We start from the raw sequence: 14,973 nt of genomic DNA on the forward strand, positions 1-14,973 counted from the left end.
CAACAAAATGATCTAAAAGTAAAATTTCACTTTAGCAATGAGACTATGACGGGACTGGAAACATTGAAAGCATTATTTAATATAATGGATAAGACCAGTCATACAGCCGGGCGCGGTGGCTCACGCCTGTAATCCCAGCACTTTGGGAGGCCGAGGCGGGTGGATCACGAGGTCAAGAGATCGAGACCATCCTGGTCAACATGGTGAAACCCCGTCTCTACTAAAAATACAAAAAATTAGCTGGGCATGGTGGCGCGTGCCTGTAATCCCAGCTACTCAGGAGGCTGAGGCAGGAGAATTGCCTGAACCCAGGAGGCGGAGGTTGCGGTGAGCCGAGATCACGCCATTGCACTCCAGCCTGGGTAACAAGAGCGAAACTCCGTCTCAAAAAAAAAAAAAAAAAAAAAAAAGACCAGTCATACATAAAAACCAGTCCAAGGAAATATCTATCGATATTTAATTGTTGAAGGGTTTTTTAATACCCTAAATCTAACCCAGTTTACACAAAAGACAAGATTAGTACATGGTTGTATCCAAGGAACTTTAAACCTAATCAATCAATTTTAATGTGCTTGGACTAAAGTGTAAAGCAATAATCTGCAATACACACACACAAACACACACACACACACACAAACACACGCACACACACACACAAACGGGGGGAGCCGGGTGTGGTGGCTGTAATCCCAGCATTTTGGGAGGCCCAGGCGGTCAGATCACCTGAGATCGGGGATTTGAGACCAGCCTGATGAACATGGAGATACCCCGTCTCTACTGAAAATAAAAAAATTAGCCGGTATGGTGGCGTATGCCTGTAATGCCAGCTACTTGGGAGGCTGAAGCAGGAGAATCACTTGAACCTGGGGGAAGGTGAAGGTTGCAGTGAGCCGAGATTGTGCCACTGCACTTCAGTCTAGGCAATAAGAGTGAAACTCCATCTTAAAAAAAAAAAAATGGGGGGACAAAGGATCAACTTTCTGTAGTGTTTCTCCAGCATCATATGGGGAACAGTCAAATCATCTTTACATCTCTTCACCTCTTTTACTGGTTTTCTCAGGGGTTTTTGACTGCCAAACTGTATAGAGTCGGGTGTTTTGTGAGTGTGAACTATCTGCTGCACTGTGAACACAGGTACATGGTTAAATACATGAAATGTCTGCTTAATGTTTATTCTCTTTTGGCCATCTAAAACCAAATCCTCATACTCTATTCCTTTTTACCGTTTTGATCTGTTTTCAACACCTCAGTCCAGAGTTCCAAATTTCTCAGTTCAGTAGCTCACCAATTATTTTTCACAGCACCTCTAGGTCAAAAGAAATACCTAACAGTTTTATTTTTTAAGTAGCTGGTTCCTGAGAACTTACTAGTGCTTTGAAAATAACAATACACACAAATAGAAAAACATGTATTTCATTCTTAAATAAGCACAAATAGTTACTTATGGGATATGTGCATCTGTTTGGCACTACTCACCTTCTCACATGTTGGAATCCAATGCTGCCACCCTCATTTTCCATTCCATGCTGCTTTTTACACAGTATTTTTTTTTTTACATAGTATTTAATTTTTATCAGCAGAACCTTCTAAAACCATCTTTTATAAAGATATGTTGTCCTTTTTTTTTTTTTTGAGACAGGGTCTCACTCTGTCACTCAGGCTGCAGTGCAATGGCACAATCTTGGCTCACTACAACCTCTGCCTACTGGGTTTGAGCCATTCTCCTTCCTCAGCCTCCTGAGTAGCTGGGATTATAGGTGCCTGCCACAATGCCTGGCTAAGTTTTGTATTTTTAGTAGAAACTGGGTTTTGCCATATTGGCCAAGCTAGCCTCGAACTCCCGATCTCAAGTGATCTGCCCTCCTCAGCCTCCCACAGTGCTGAGAGTATAAGTGTGAGCCACCACATCCAGCCAGATATATTATCGTCAAAAGGAATGTAGCACAATCTAATGTTCCAGCTGTGAATTACCTCGTTAATAGATCACACAGTGTTTTAAAAATATCAATAATTGCTGTGTTTCCTTTGAAAACTAAAAATTTTCTACAATACCCCTGTGAGCTTGTACTTCGGCACAGAGTTTGGGAAACATAGCCCCAGTCACTCCATGCCACCTCATTCCTGAATCTATGTAATGTAAATGAATGGGCTCTAATAAAAATACCTGTGTATGAATGCCATCTTCACCCCTAATTTACTCATTATGTGATCCTAGGCAAGTAAAATTCCTACTATGCCTCAGTTTTTTCATCTGTAAAATAGCAATAATAGTACTATTTTTGCAAGGATTATATAGAATATCTTTCATACGTTTAAGTAAGTGCCTGGATTTATAATAAGTACACATTAAATGCTGGCTATTATTATTAATCTCCATTGTCTCTTTCTCTTTTTGATGTTTCTAGACTCACCTAAGCATATATTGGATCAAAATAAAAATATATCTAGCCTATCAATTCCAATGAATCCTACACTGTTCCAAACAGAAGGCACTAGCTATTGTGGCTATTTAAAAGTAATAAAATTAATTAAGATGAAATACATATCCTCTGAAATCTAGGTGGAAAATAAAGAAAAAAATGAAATATATAATAAAAATGACAATTCCGTTCTCTAACCATACTAATTACAATGTAACTTCTCAATAGCCACATGTGGTTAGTGGCTACCATATTGCATAGCATAAAAAAACATTTCCAGTATCACAGACAGGTTTATTAAACAGCACTGCTCTTGTCTTTTCTAGTCACTGCCACCTGGTATCCACATAAATGAAACTGGAACTGTGCTTTATTATTTACTTTTAGGGTAAAAGAGTTCCCGTAGCATTCCTGTAGACAGGAACCAATCATCAATCTTAGGGTGATTATAGTTCATTAATGCCTTATTACCCTTTCTTCTATCTTCTCATTACTTCTATCTTCAGAGGAACTCCTTGTCCAGGAACATACTTAGTAACACACTTACCCTCCACCCTCAAGATCAAGGAAACTAAAAAACAAAAGTGGCAGGAATAGGTTCCAAGTCACTCAGTATTGCCTTGTGGAGTGGGGATAGTGACTCCCAATGTCAACAATTATAGAAGCTGACTCTATAGGCCTTTCAGGATTCTTTAGGTAGGGAACCTATTTTATTCCTGCTCTCTCAGCTGAGATCTCTCATTCTCTCTATTTCACAAGCTAAATATGCTCTTTTAAAAAATATTTACCCCTGGCCAGGCACAGTGCCTCAGACCTGTAATCCCAGCACTTTGGAAGGCCAAGACTGGAGAATTACTTGAGCCCAAGAGTTTGAGACAAGTCTGAGCAACATGGTGAAATCCCATCTCTACAAAAAATACAAAAATTAGCCAGGTGTGGTGGCATCTGTGGTCCTAGCTACTAGGGAGGCTGAGGCAGGAGAATTACCTGAGCCCAGGAAGTCAAGGCTGCAGTGAACCGTGATGGTGCCACTGCACTTCAGCCTGAGCAACAGAGTGAGACCCTGTCTCAAAAAAACAAAAACAAAAACAAAAAGAAGACTCCCCTTACCATCATAATCTTTGATCTTCCATTTTCTCTGATTACTGAAATTGGAGAAACATTTCAGGGTTTTTTCCTGGTTTTTTTTTTTTTTTTTAGATAGGGCTCAACCTCGGCTCACTGCAGCCTCAATCTCCTAGGCTCAAACAATCCTCCTTCCTCAGCCTTCCAAGTAGCTAGGACTACAGGCATGCACCACCACATTCACCTCTTTTTTATTTTTTTTTTTTAGAGATAGGGTCTCTTCATGTTGCCCAGGCTGGTCTCAAACTTCTGGGCTCAAGTAATCTTCCCACTTCAGCCTCCCAAAGTACTGGGATTATGGGCAGACCCACCACACCCGGCCCTTTTCTCTCTGTTATAGGGATCACTTTTATTTCTCTTTTCCAAGAGTGAGACTTCCATCTGTGCCTTATTCAGTAGCAGGAAGAACAGAGTAGAGGTAAAGAACTGGCCTACCACCCTCTATTCCAAAGACTTTGGCTCCCAGAAAAGGAGGCCAAGAATTCCCTAAAGGAAAGAACAAAGAACTGAGGCCCAGGAAGGGCATGATATGGGGAACAATCAAATCATCTTTACATCTCTTCACATCTTTTACTGGTTTTCTCAGAGGTTTTTGACTGCCAAAGTGTACAGATGTGAATCTTCAGGTATTTTGTGAGTGTGAACTATCTGCTGCACTGTGAACACAGATACATAGTGGTTAAATATATGAAATGTCTACTTAATGTTTATTCTCTTTAGGCCATCTAAAACCAAATCCCCATACTCTATTCCTTTCTTACCGTTTTGAACTCAGTCCACGGTTCCAAATTTCTCAGTTCAGTAGCTCACCTTTATTTTTCACAGCACCTCTAGATCAAAAGAAATACCTAACAGTTTTATTTTTTAAGTAGCTGGTTCCTGAGAACTTACTTTGAAAATAACAATGCACACAAATTGAAAAAAAATATATTTACTTCATTCTTAAATAAGCACAAATAGTTACTCATGGGATGTGTGAATCTGTTTGGCACATACAGATACACATATCCTATAAGTACAAGAAGCACAAGGGAGCAAAGTACCAATGTAATTAACATAAATTAACCCTTTAAATCCAGGCACCCTACCCCATCCCATCCAACCCCTGAAACAAACTACCCCTGATCTTAGTTAACTCACTCTGCACATTACCAGAAACTTTCTTTGCCTTTGAAATTCAGTAAGAGATTGTGTTGTTTTCACACAGATGGTAAACTACCACTTCAGGAAAGAGGAAGTATGTGGGAAAAAAAAGAAATCAAATTAGGACACTTTGGGTCATAGAAGCCAGGCAGATGTTTTTCACTCCATTCTCTTGCTATGTATACAATGTACTAGATATCACTTGGTTGGAAATCTAAAGAAAAAACTGCTTTGAAATCTTCACAATTTCTTTATATTTTATTATGGACTGAAGTGTGTTCCCCCAAATTCTTATGTTGACGCTCCAACCCCCATTGTGACTATATTTGGAGATAAGTACCTTAAAGAGGTAATTAAGGTTAAATGAGGTCATAGTGGTGGGGCCACAATCCAGTAAGACTGTTGTTCTCACAAGAAGAAGAGAGGCCAGGCAGGGTGGTGCTCACCTGTAACCTCAGCATTTTGGATGCCAAGGCAAGATGATCACTTGAGCCCAGGAGTTAGAGACCAGCGACCAGCTTGGGCAACATAGTGAGACCCTGTCTCTACAAAAAATTTAAAAATTAGCCAGGTATGATGGCATACACCTGTCATCCCAGCCACTTGGTAGGCTGAGGTGGCAAGATTGTTTGCACCCAGGAGTTCAAGGCTACCAGAGACTATGACTGCACCACTGCACTTCTGCCTGGGCGACAGAGTGAGACCCTGTCTCTAAAAGTAAGAAAAAGAAGAAGAGAAAGAGGAAGAGAAAGCAAAAAGGCATGCAGAAAATAGGCCATGAGTGCCACAGTGAGGTAGCCATCTGTAAGCTAAGGAGAGAAGCCTCAGGAGAAAGCAAACTTGCCAATATCTTGATCTTGGGCTTCCAGACTCCAGGGCTGTGAGAAAATAAATATTTGTTGTTTATGCTAACTGTAGTGTTTTGTTATGGCACTCCTAGCAAACTAATACACCTTAATAGTCTAATTTTTCTCAATATAAGTGGGAAGACCCCACCCCATAAGTAAAATCCAGGCAATATCTGAGATACCCAATATTTACCAGAGATAATATTAAAATGATTTATCTGTATAATACAGGTACGAAACAATCAGAACCAACGCCACCATAAACAACCAACACCAGCCACCCTGTAGTGCCCCAGCTGAGTATCTGCCCTTCTTGCAACTGCAGCTAACAATATTGTTCAGTACCCAGCAAATTTATCCCAAGATGGGGCTTAAGTTACTTCATTAATTAACTTGAGAGCCATTTATCAAGCGGCTTCTATGTTCCGGGTGTTTAGCATAAAAGGGGGCCCATCCCAAGCATCTTCTCTCTGCCACCTCCATGCTTCTGCCCCTTTCAATCTACCTATCAAATTATTTGAATGTAAAACATTGATCATAAGTCAGAAGACCGAGATTTAGTGCTCCATTTCACTCTGTCACTTAAATGACTCCAGTTTACACAGCCTCAGTTTCTACACTGTAAAATAAAGATATAGTCTTGGCTTCCCTGTCCATATCACAGTGGGTTCTGAAATAAAATGAATACAACTATGAAAGTGCTTTATTAACTGTGAGCAAGTTACAAATATTATGATTACTTTGTGTGTTTTTCTGCCTATTGACCTACTCAACACAGAGCTAGTCAAAGTTATCAATGCACAACATTAATTTTTCCTTATGTTTTAAAAGTTTTCTCTGACCTCTTCTTTTCCTGAGCTTGTGTTACGTTGTTTAATTCTTTCATTATGAAGCATGTGCTGTATCATGAATTTCTAGTATTGATAATTTTCCATGTAATAAAATACTAGTGCTGATTTTTTTTGAAACAGGATCTTGCTCTGTTGCCCAGGCTGAGATCATGGCTCATTGTAACCTTGAACTCCTGGGCTCAGGCGATCCTCCACCTCACCCTCCCAAAACACTGGGATTACAGGCATGATCCACCACTCCTGGCATGATATTTTATACTTACACTCTGAGCAGGGAGATAATGTTTACATTATCTCCCTGCTCAGAGTGTAAGTTTTTTTTAAGGAGTGTCTTTCACAAAGTGTATATATTTAAAAAATATTTTGGAATATATGTGTACCTAGGGTGCAAATAATGAAACCTACTCCAACCCCAGACAATGCTTAAGCGTCTGTGTGCCACAAACAGGAGGGAGAGCAGCAGACTGGCCTCCCTCTATGGAGCTACAACCTCTTCCCTATTTTGTATCTGGAGTTTTCTTAGTTAAGTGTCTGTTAGGGGCTCTTATCTAACTGGCGGAAGGACACTGGCTTCTAAGTAGAAGTTGGCCTGAGAAAACCCTGTCTGAAAAATCAGGACCTAGGTGAAGTCTCGAGCCCCTGTAGCAGCCAAGTGCTGGGATGTCAGTAGTTCCTTCATTATTAAATATTTGGGGAACTTTCTCAGTGTAGAATTTGCTAGCAAAAACTGATAATGGACCTCCTCAGAGTTTATTGTTTTTATCAGTTCTTTGTTGCTTCCCGTATTTAAAGCAGTCCCAATTTGGGCCAGGCGTGGTTCAGGTGCCCATAAAGACCACATGAGACTGCAGGTAGGGGAGGAGGCACTGCCCCTTTCCTGGGGTCAAAGTTGAGACAGGTCTAAAGACTGTCCCATCTGTCAAATAAGGTGATGGAAATAACCTTGGATTTGATTAATTCAATCAACAGACACTTGTGCATATGCTAAGGGCTGGTGGTCATAAAATTGAGTAAAGGCATGGTAGCTTGTGCCTGTAGTCCCAGCTACTGGGGAAGTAAGGTGGGAGACCCAGGAGTTTGAGTCCAGCCTAAGTAAGGCCCCATCTCTACTGACATTTTTTTTTTTTTTTTTTTTTAAGTAAAACGATGAAATCTTCTAGTAGTGGAGACACTCATGAAAAGATAGTTTAACAATTTGATCAGCAATGGGGTAAGAGCGGGATCTGTAAGGACAGCTTCCAGAAGAACCCAGTGTTGTGTCCGGTCCAGAAAGTGACTCCAGCAATAAAGACTGGAGTGATAATCTTAACTTTTTAATCCATTTCTCCTGGTGCATCATGGCTCTGACTTTTTAAAGGTACTTCTTTGAGTAGAATGGCTTTGTCTACTGTTCCCTACCGTCCCTCGTCTCTCTGCTTAGAACATCCCAAGCTTCCACACTCCCTTACTGCCCCCGCCTCGCCTCCTTTAAAATGCATAAGCCACTCCCCTGAAGTTCTGGCGCTAAGTTCGGACCAATGCAGTTGCGCCGCTAGGATCACAGGATGAGGGAAGGAAAGTCACCAACCAATAGAGCCAGCTATAACCGAAAGCCGGAGAAAAGTGTTTTAATGGTGTCTTTGAACCAATGAGAAGCAGAGCAACAGAGGCCGTGTAGCTTCCAAAAACACGTGACCAGTGGAGCAGCAGCAGCCTAGCCCCACCTCCTGGTCTGGAGGTAGCGCGATGGGCGTCGCTCCCAATAGCTTGCAGAACCTCTAGTCACGTGCAGGTTTTGCAAGCCCAGCAGCATCTGGCAGGTCATGTGACAGCTGACGTTTGTGCGACGCTCCCCAATAGAAAAGGAGAGCTGCCTTCACAGGACCAGGAATTGGTTTGTCTACGCGAATAATAACACGACCGGGGCGGGGATAGCCTATCACGTGCTGCGGGACGGAACGGGGCGGGGCAGGCCACTGGTTGCGGAGTGAGCTGGGCGCGCGGCGCGCAGGCGCCCTGGGGACCCGGTAGCGGCGGCGGCGGCGGCGGCGGCGGCGGCAGCAGTGGCTGCGGCGGCGGCAGAAGCGAAGGGAGCCGGATCGCCGACTCTAGCGGGAGGCGGCGGTGACAGCCATGGCGGCAGATGGAGAGCGTTCCCCGCTGCTGTCCGAGCCTATCGACGGTGGCGCGGGCGGCAACGGTTTAGTGGGGCCAGGCGGGAGTGGGGCTGGGCCCGGGGGAGGCCTGACCCCCTCCGCACCACCGTACGGAGCCGGTAAACATGCCCCGCCCCAGGGTAAGCCGGGGCGGGTCCGAGGTGCTCCCCAGGGAACTCTGAAAGCCGGGGAGGGGGCGGGACCGAGGGCGGAGGCGGGACCCAGTCGCCAGGTGCGGGACTGCTGCACCTGTGACTGGGCGAGGCTTCCTTCCCTCCAAAATCGCGACTACAGCATGGGGACGGAAGGGGTTTCTGAGCAACCTGATAGAAGCGCCGATTATGAGAAGCCCTCCGAGCTTAGTCAGAGAGTTGAAGATCAGAAAGACTTCCCTACCACTGTGGAGCATCAGTGCGGAGTGTCTGCAAGTGACCCCAGCCCTTCTTTTGATTTGCTTCCTCTCCAGCATTTCCCCCGTTCCCCGAGGGGCATCCAGCCGTGTTGCCTGGGGAGGACCCACCCCCCTACTCACCCTTGACCAGCCCGGACAGTGGGAGTGCCCCTATGATCACCTGCCGAGTCTGCCAATCTCTCATCAACGTGGAAGGCAAGATGCATCAGCATGTAGTCAAATGTGGTGTCTGCAATGAAGCCACCGTGAGTTATACAAATCTATGAAATGGGCCCTGTTTCTTGGATCCTCTTTCTGATCTCTTGGTTCTAAACCATGACCCTCCGGCTCTTTGCCAAGTGTTCTTGATGTTACCCAGGTTTCAGTTCCAGGTGTCTCACACAGCTGTTTCCCCAGAAGCCGCTCACCAAAGCTAATGCTTACTGTTATTCATCGTCACGCATAGCAAATGTCATGATATAGTCTTTTATTTCTCCTTCCTGGCTAGCACCTTATCTTTCTGATCTCATAAAGTCTTTTTGGAGGGAAGTGGAAGGGATTGGGATTAGAGGTTTGCTTGCTGATAACCCTGTTATTCTCTAGCCAATCAAGAATGCACCCCCAGGGAAAAAATATGTTCGATGCCCCTGTAACTGTCTCCTTATCTGCAAAGTGACATCCCAACGGATTGCATGCCCCCGGCCCTACTGGTAAGAGGCATAAGGTGGAGAAGGGCATAAGTGGGGAACTAGAAAGTCAAAAAAGAATAAACGTATATAGAGAACGTAAAGGTTAGAGAGCCTAGGGTTTATTAGGAGGAGAAAAGGCTATGGAGCATGTGCCTCAGGAATGTTATAGCTGTCTTTCTCATTTCTCAGTAAAGATATTGGGATGCATTGATCTCCTTTACTTAGTAAAGATGTTGAGATGAAATGATGTCCTTTAGGAAAATAGAAAGCCTTGGGGACTGGGTGTGTTATCCTAAGGTCAAGAGGGGTATTAGGGACCTGAAGTTTAAGCAGTGCTCTTTCTTAAGGATTCTTGAGGGTATACAGTTGGGGGACTGAGTATCTAAGTGTACAGAGAAATCGAATGACTTGATAGAGAGGGAGGGAGTAGGGGATGTGCAACAGGGACTGTGTGGGGATTTTTAGGATTAAAAACTTTTCAAACACAGTCTTTTTCTTTTGTACAGCAAGAGAATCATCAACCTGGGGCCTGTGCATCCCGGACCTCTGAGTCCAGAACCACAACCTATGGGTGTCAGGGTTATCTGTGGACATTGCAAGAATACTTTTCTGGTGAGGAAGGGGTATTGGAAAGGGGAGGAAAAAGGAGACTAGGAGACTTTTCGAGAATATTTCTCCAAGTAATGATGATGACCTGGAAAGGTCTGTCCTATGGGAACATGTTCTGCATCCCAACCCCAAGGTCCTCATTGAAGGGGACCTTGCTTCTGCTATTATTTTTATTTCCTTTCTTTATAGTGGACAGAGTTCACAGACCGCACCTTGGCACGTTGTCCTCACTGCAGGAAAGTGTAAGTGATTAGGGATTGAGCTGGTGATTGAGTGATGTATGGAGTAAAAACTTCAGGGCCATAGAAAGCATCCATTTCTATTTGCCTCCCCGCAGGTCATCTATTGGGCGCAGATATCCACGTAAGAGATGTATCTGCTGCTTCTTGCTTGGCTTGCTTTTGGCAGTCACTGCCACTGGCCTTGCTGTGAGTACCCTTGCCCCACCTCTTTAATTCTTCAGCCTCATCTCCATAGGCTAAGATTTGGGAAATTGCTACCCTAAAGAAAATGGAAAAAACTTGGGGGAGTAGTTTTGTTTTGATATACGTATGAGCTAAAATGGAAGGTAGCAGATAAAACAGTCTTTATTATTACTAAAAGTGAAAAACAGCCAACCTCTCTCTGTAGGATTAGGATAGGACAGTGGAGAAGTGCTTAATGTAAGAGTTGCTATTTGCAAACCTGGCTCTCTTGTGAGATATTAAGAAAAACTGACAGATAAGTGTGGAATGGGATGAGTATGTTATTGCCTAAGGGAAGGGAGCTGAACAACTGCCTTTAAGAAGGTTCCTGAGGGTGGCTACATGTGGATAGGAAACAAGGACTGAAGCCTGAGTTATTACATTCTTAGGACTAATACGAGGTAGTGGAGACCAACATTAACCCCATCTTTCTTTTCTTCTCCCTCCGTATCTTCATCAGTTTGGCACATGGAAGCATGCACGGCGATATGGAGGCATCTATGCCGCCTGGGCATTTGTCATCCTGTTGGCTCTGCTGTGTTTGGGCCGGGCCCTTTATTGGGCCTGTATGAAGGTCAGCCACCCTGTCCAGAACTTCTCCTGAGCCTGATTACCCACAAGACTGTGCCTGGCCCCTCCCTGGTGGGGACAGTGACACTACAAAGGGAGCTGGAGTAGTAAAAGGCTCCCTGGGCTTCTATAAGGAAGCTAAGCAGCTGCCTTCCTTTTCCCTGGGGAGAGGTAGGAAGGAACCAGGCCCTCACTTAGGTTTGGAGGGGCAGGTAAGACCACTGCTGACCATCTGCTTTCCTCCAAGGGTTGCTGTGTCTAGGGTGAAGTAGGCAAATGTTGCCCTTAAAACTGGGTCATAAAGACGGTTCCAGCCTTGTCCTTCCTGTGTGCTCCCTGAGAGCCATTCCTGTCCCTTACACATTCCAGGGCAGGGTGCGGGTGGGTAGCCCTGGGGGTTCCCCTCCTTCTTGTGCACCATTGGGACTTTGCTGCTGCTATTGCACTTCACCAGGAGTTGGCTCCGGCCTCAGTACCCTCAGTCTCCTCTCCCCACATTGTGTCCTGTGGGGGTGGGGTCAGCCGCTGCTCTGTACAGAACCACAGGAACTGATGTATATATAACTATTTAATGTGGGATACGTTCCCCTATTCCTGTATTTCCCCTAATTCCTCCTTCCAACCTTTTTTACCTCCCCCGCCCAGTTGCAGTATTTATCTGGGCTGGGTAGGGTTGCTCTGTCTTTGGAGAGGTTAGGGACTTATCCTGTGCTTGTAAATAAATAAGGTCATGACTCTACCCTTTTTCAGTTGTTAACTTGTATGTATGAAAATATGAGGAAGGGAATGTGGAGCCCCACAAAGGGGTAAGACACAAAGACAGCAAGGATGAAACTATGGCTTTTTATTTTCATGTGGATAATTCAAACAAAGTCACTAGTAGCCTTTGTTCAATTTTTTTTTTTTTTTTAAAGAAACCCTCAAAAAAATCTTAAGCTTAAAAGAAATCTAAGTCTGCTACAGGAGCTTGGCTGGAGGATTCTTATTTTTATAGATGAGAAATACAATGCAGATTTCAGAGTGTTTAAAGAAGGAATGGTAGTTTAGGGGGCTTATTTCCCAGGCTCTAAGTGATTTAGGGGTGGTGTCACAGTGCTAGGTATAGGGTGATAGGACAGTGATCACTGCCAAGAGCCTTGGAACGGATCTTGCTGTCACACAATGAAGGTAACAGAGAGTGGGACAACAAAAAATAATCAAGGCGCCAACCAACATTCTTGGATCGAGCATTCATCATGTAAGTCCAAAAGGTGTAGGCATAGGCTGTGTTGGGGTAGAGGTGCCTAAAGCTGTCAGCCAGTGGCACAGCCTGCAGTAATTCCCCAAAGCCTTGGCGCTCTTGTGGCGTGAAGCCAGCATTCTTTTTGTTTCCCTTGGGGTTGCGAAGGTCAATTTCTTCATGCGCTACATTGAGGTCTCCACACAGCACAAGGGGCTTTCGGGAAGCCAAGCCCTTCAGGAACTTGCGAAAGGCTTCATCCCAGCGCTGCCGGTACTCCAGTCGTACCAGACCCCGGCCTGCGTTAGGTACATATGCTGTTACCAGCACAAACGAGTCAAATTCAGCCACAATCACCCGGCCTTCCTGATCATGCTCCTCCTCACCTACAGAAACGATGAAACAGAATTAGCATAAAAAACCATAAGAAAAGAGAAAGCAATCAAGAGATGGGGCAGAGATGGACAATTAGCAATTGGTTTTGAAGAGCTCAGGCATTAGGGATTAACAGGGTCTCACCTATGCCATAAGAAACTTTGAGTGGGCACTGGCGGGAAAGTAGGCCCACGCCACTGTACCCTTCCTTATCCGAGGGAGCTGACCAGTATTGATGAGGGAGTCCAGGCAGCTCTTGAAGTTCAGCTGGTAGTTTGTTCTCTGAACATTTGGTCTCTTGAAGGCACAGTATATCTGGGGCTTCTTCCTTTACCCACTGTAAGTGAAAAGGTGGAAAACATCAATTCAGCAGAACATTTATTGAATATGTGCTAAGTCATAGATATGCACAGGTTAAACAGTCCCTTGGCCTAAGGAGTTCAAGTAGTACAATATTTAAACAATTGTAAGCTATATAAATAAAAACTAATAGAGGGAGATAAAGTATTACACGCTATACTAAGGAGATTGTGTTTTTTCCATAGGCAGTGGATAGCGAGCTAAGATTTTTAAGCTGTAGTTAATGGAATGGAGGACATGCTGAAGACAAAATAGAGGAAGTATAGTAAAGAGGTTTTTGCAACAGTCTGGGAAGAGGAGATGATTAAACGAAAATGGCAATGGAAGTGAAGAAACGGACATTTAGGAAACACAACTGGCAAAACGTGGGGAAGCCCCACATAAAGCTCTCGCGGGCAGGAGAAAAACAAAACAGCCTGAAGGCTAAACGGAAAAAAGGGGTGACTAAACCCTAAGATCATTCAATACTAAAGAATACCTCTACCAAAGAAGAAAATGATATTAAAAAAAGAAAAAAATATATCTCTTCCCCTCCTTAAATTCCACTCACATCTAATCCTTTCTTCTTAATCCAGGCTCGAAGCCCATCCACATTCCAAGAGCAGATCTTGAGTGTGGCAGGTTTGCCACTGGGTGAGGTTTTCTGATCTGGGGGGTCCTCATACAGGGCTGGGCCCTCTCCTGCTGCCTCTTTGTCGTTTTTCTTTGCGGCCGTCTTACTCTTCTTGGTCTCTGGCTCTATAAAATTAGTAATATATAGTGACAAAAAGTTGGTGGTTTCCAACCTCGATCCGACGTTAACTACAGACCCAACAAAAGTGTGATGTTACCGCGACTTCTTCACAAACTCCTGCAAAAATGAGCGGCCCGTAGTCACCATTATTAAGGGAATTCCCGCCGCAGCTTCTAGGAAGAGGGGCTCATTTCATTCTCTTACCCGTCTTGAGCTCTTCCCCGTCTTCTGCCACCGCTCCCTTTTTCCCACGCTTCGGCATTCCCGTAACGAACGCCCTTCGGAGGCACCTGTACCGCGTCGCCCACCGAAGAAGTATTTTTACCGCGTTGCCTACAGACGCAAAGAAATGAAACCAGCTAAAACTGGGGAGAAGACGCTTCCCTAGAGCGTCCCCGCACCAGGTCCCACTTTTCAAACCATGTTATTTTATTTATTTATTTATGTATTTATTTAGAGACGGAGTTTCGCTCTTGTTACCCAGGCTGGAGTGCAATGGCACGATCTCGGCTCACCGCAACCTCCGCCTCCTGGGTTCAAGCAATTCTCCTTCCTCAGCCTCCTGAGTAGCTGGGATTACAGGCACGCACCACCATGCCCAGCTAATTTTTTGTATTTTTTTTTAGTAGAGACGGGGTTTCACCATGTTGACCAGGATGGTCTCGATCTCTTGACCTCGTGATCCACCCGCCTCGGCCTCCCAAAGTGCTGGGATTACAGGCGTGAGCCACCGCGCCCGGCCAAACAATGTTATTTCTAAATCTTTTCCCAGCCTCGGTGCATCATAGGCCCTTCAGCCCCTCACCCACGTAACAAGATCTTTTCATAGTGCTTGTACCCTACTCGCGAGATCTGCCCTCCAGCTAACTAAGGATCTTAATTAAGGATCCTGATTCAAGCTCGCCGTTCAGACTGCCAGCGAAGCCCCTCTTACGAGCAAAAGAGCAACCCCGTATCTGCACTGGTCCGAACGCAGCACAGCTACTCCTAACCCGAGCACAAAGAACGGTGCACGCTGAGTCCCCACGTGGGTAGCGGACC

The 14,973-nt window shown here is 44.6% G+C and overlaps 2 protein-coding genes across 4 annotated transcripts; one reads left to right on the top strand and one right to left on the bottom strand.

The window, feature by feature from the left end:
• Positions 1–8,384: 8,384 nt before the first annotated feature.
• On the top strand, positions 8,385–11,984 carry PIP4P1 (phosphatidylinositol-4,5-bisphosphate 4-phosphatase 1). 2 transcript variants are annotated; one of them, XM_012465763.3, is made up of 7 exons: positions 8,385–8,662; positions 8,989–9,179; positions 9,517–9,623; positions 10,109–10,214; positions 10,401–10,453; positions 10,549–10,639; positions 11,136–11,984. In XM_012465763.3, exons 1-7 carry the CDS (start codon positions 8,500–8,502, stop codon positions 11,277–11,279), a joined length of 855 nt encoding a protein of 284 aa, XP_012321186.1. In that variant the 5' UTR covers positions 8,385–8,499; the 3' UTR covers positions 11,280–11,984. The 2 variants fall into 2 exon arrangements, with proteins under 2 accessions (XP_012321186.1, XP_012321194.1); XM_012465771.3 differs by having other exon boundaries at positions 8,385–8,641.
• Positions 11,985–12,074: 90 nt separating this feature from the next.
• APEX1 (apurinic/apyrimidinic endodeoxyribonuclease 1) lies at positions 12,075–14,952 on the bottom strand. Of its 2 annotated transcripts, none has more exons than XM_012465742.3 (5): positions 14,867–14,952; positions 14,137–14,265; positions 13,750–13,937; positions 12,984–13,176; positions 12,075–12,850 (listed from the first exon to the last, which is right to left on the bottom strand). In XM_012465742.3, exons 2-5 carry the CDS (start codon positions 14,192–14,194, stop codon positions 12,333–12,335), a joined length of 957 nt encoding a protein of 318 aa, XP_012321165.1. In that variant the 5' UTR covers positions 14,195–14,265; positions 14,867–14,952; the 3' UTR covers positions 12,075–12,332. The 2 variants fall into 2 exon arrangements, with proteins under 2 accessions (XP_012321165.1, XP_012321174.1); XM_012465751.2 differs by having other exon boundaries at positions 14,771–14,939.
• Between the last annotated feature and the right edge of the window lie 21 nt (positions 14,953–14,973).

This window comes from Aotus nancymaae, unplaced genomic scaffold (genome assembly GCF_030222135.1).
Source record: "Aotus nancymaae isolate 86718 unplaced genomic scaffold, 86718_ANA_hifiasm-v0.15.2.pri h1tg000011l, whole genome shotgun sequence".
Lineage (NCBI taxonomy): Eukaryota > Metazoa > Chordata > Mammalia > Primates > Aotidae > Aotus > Aotus nancymaae.

Coding starts and splice junctions, on each gene's coding strand:
- PIP4P1 (XM_012465763.3), top strand. CDS start 8,500: ATGGCGGCAGATGGAGAGCGTTCCCCGCTGCTGTCCGAGCCTATCGAC. Junction 8,663..8,988: donor TAAACATGCCCCGCCCCAGG/GTAAGCCGGGGC, acceptor CTTCCTCTCCAG/CATTTCCCCCGTTCCCCGAG. Junction 10,215..10,400: donor ATTGCAAGAATACTTTTCTG/GTGAGGAAGGGG, acceptor CTTTCTTTATAG/TGGACAGAGTTCACAGACCG.
- APEX1 (XM_012465742.3), bottom strand. CDS start 14,194: ATGCCGAAGCGTGGGAAAAAGGGAGCGGTGGCAGAAGACGGGGAAGAG. Junction 13,938..14,136: donor CGGGGAAGAGCTCAAGACGG/GTAAGAGAATGA, acceptor CTAATTTTATAG/AGCCAGAGACCAAGAAGAGT. Junction 13,177..13,749: donor TTAAGAAGAAAGGATTAGAT/GTGAGTGGAATT, acceptor TTTCACTTACAG/TGGGTAAAGGAAGAAGCCCC.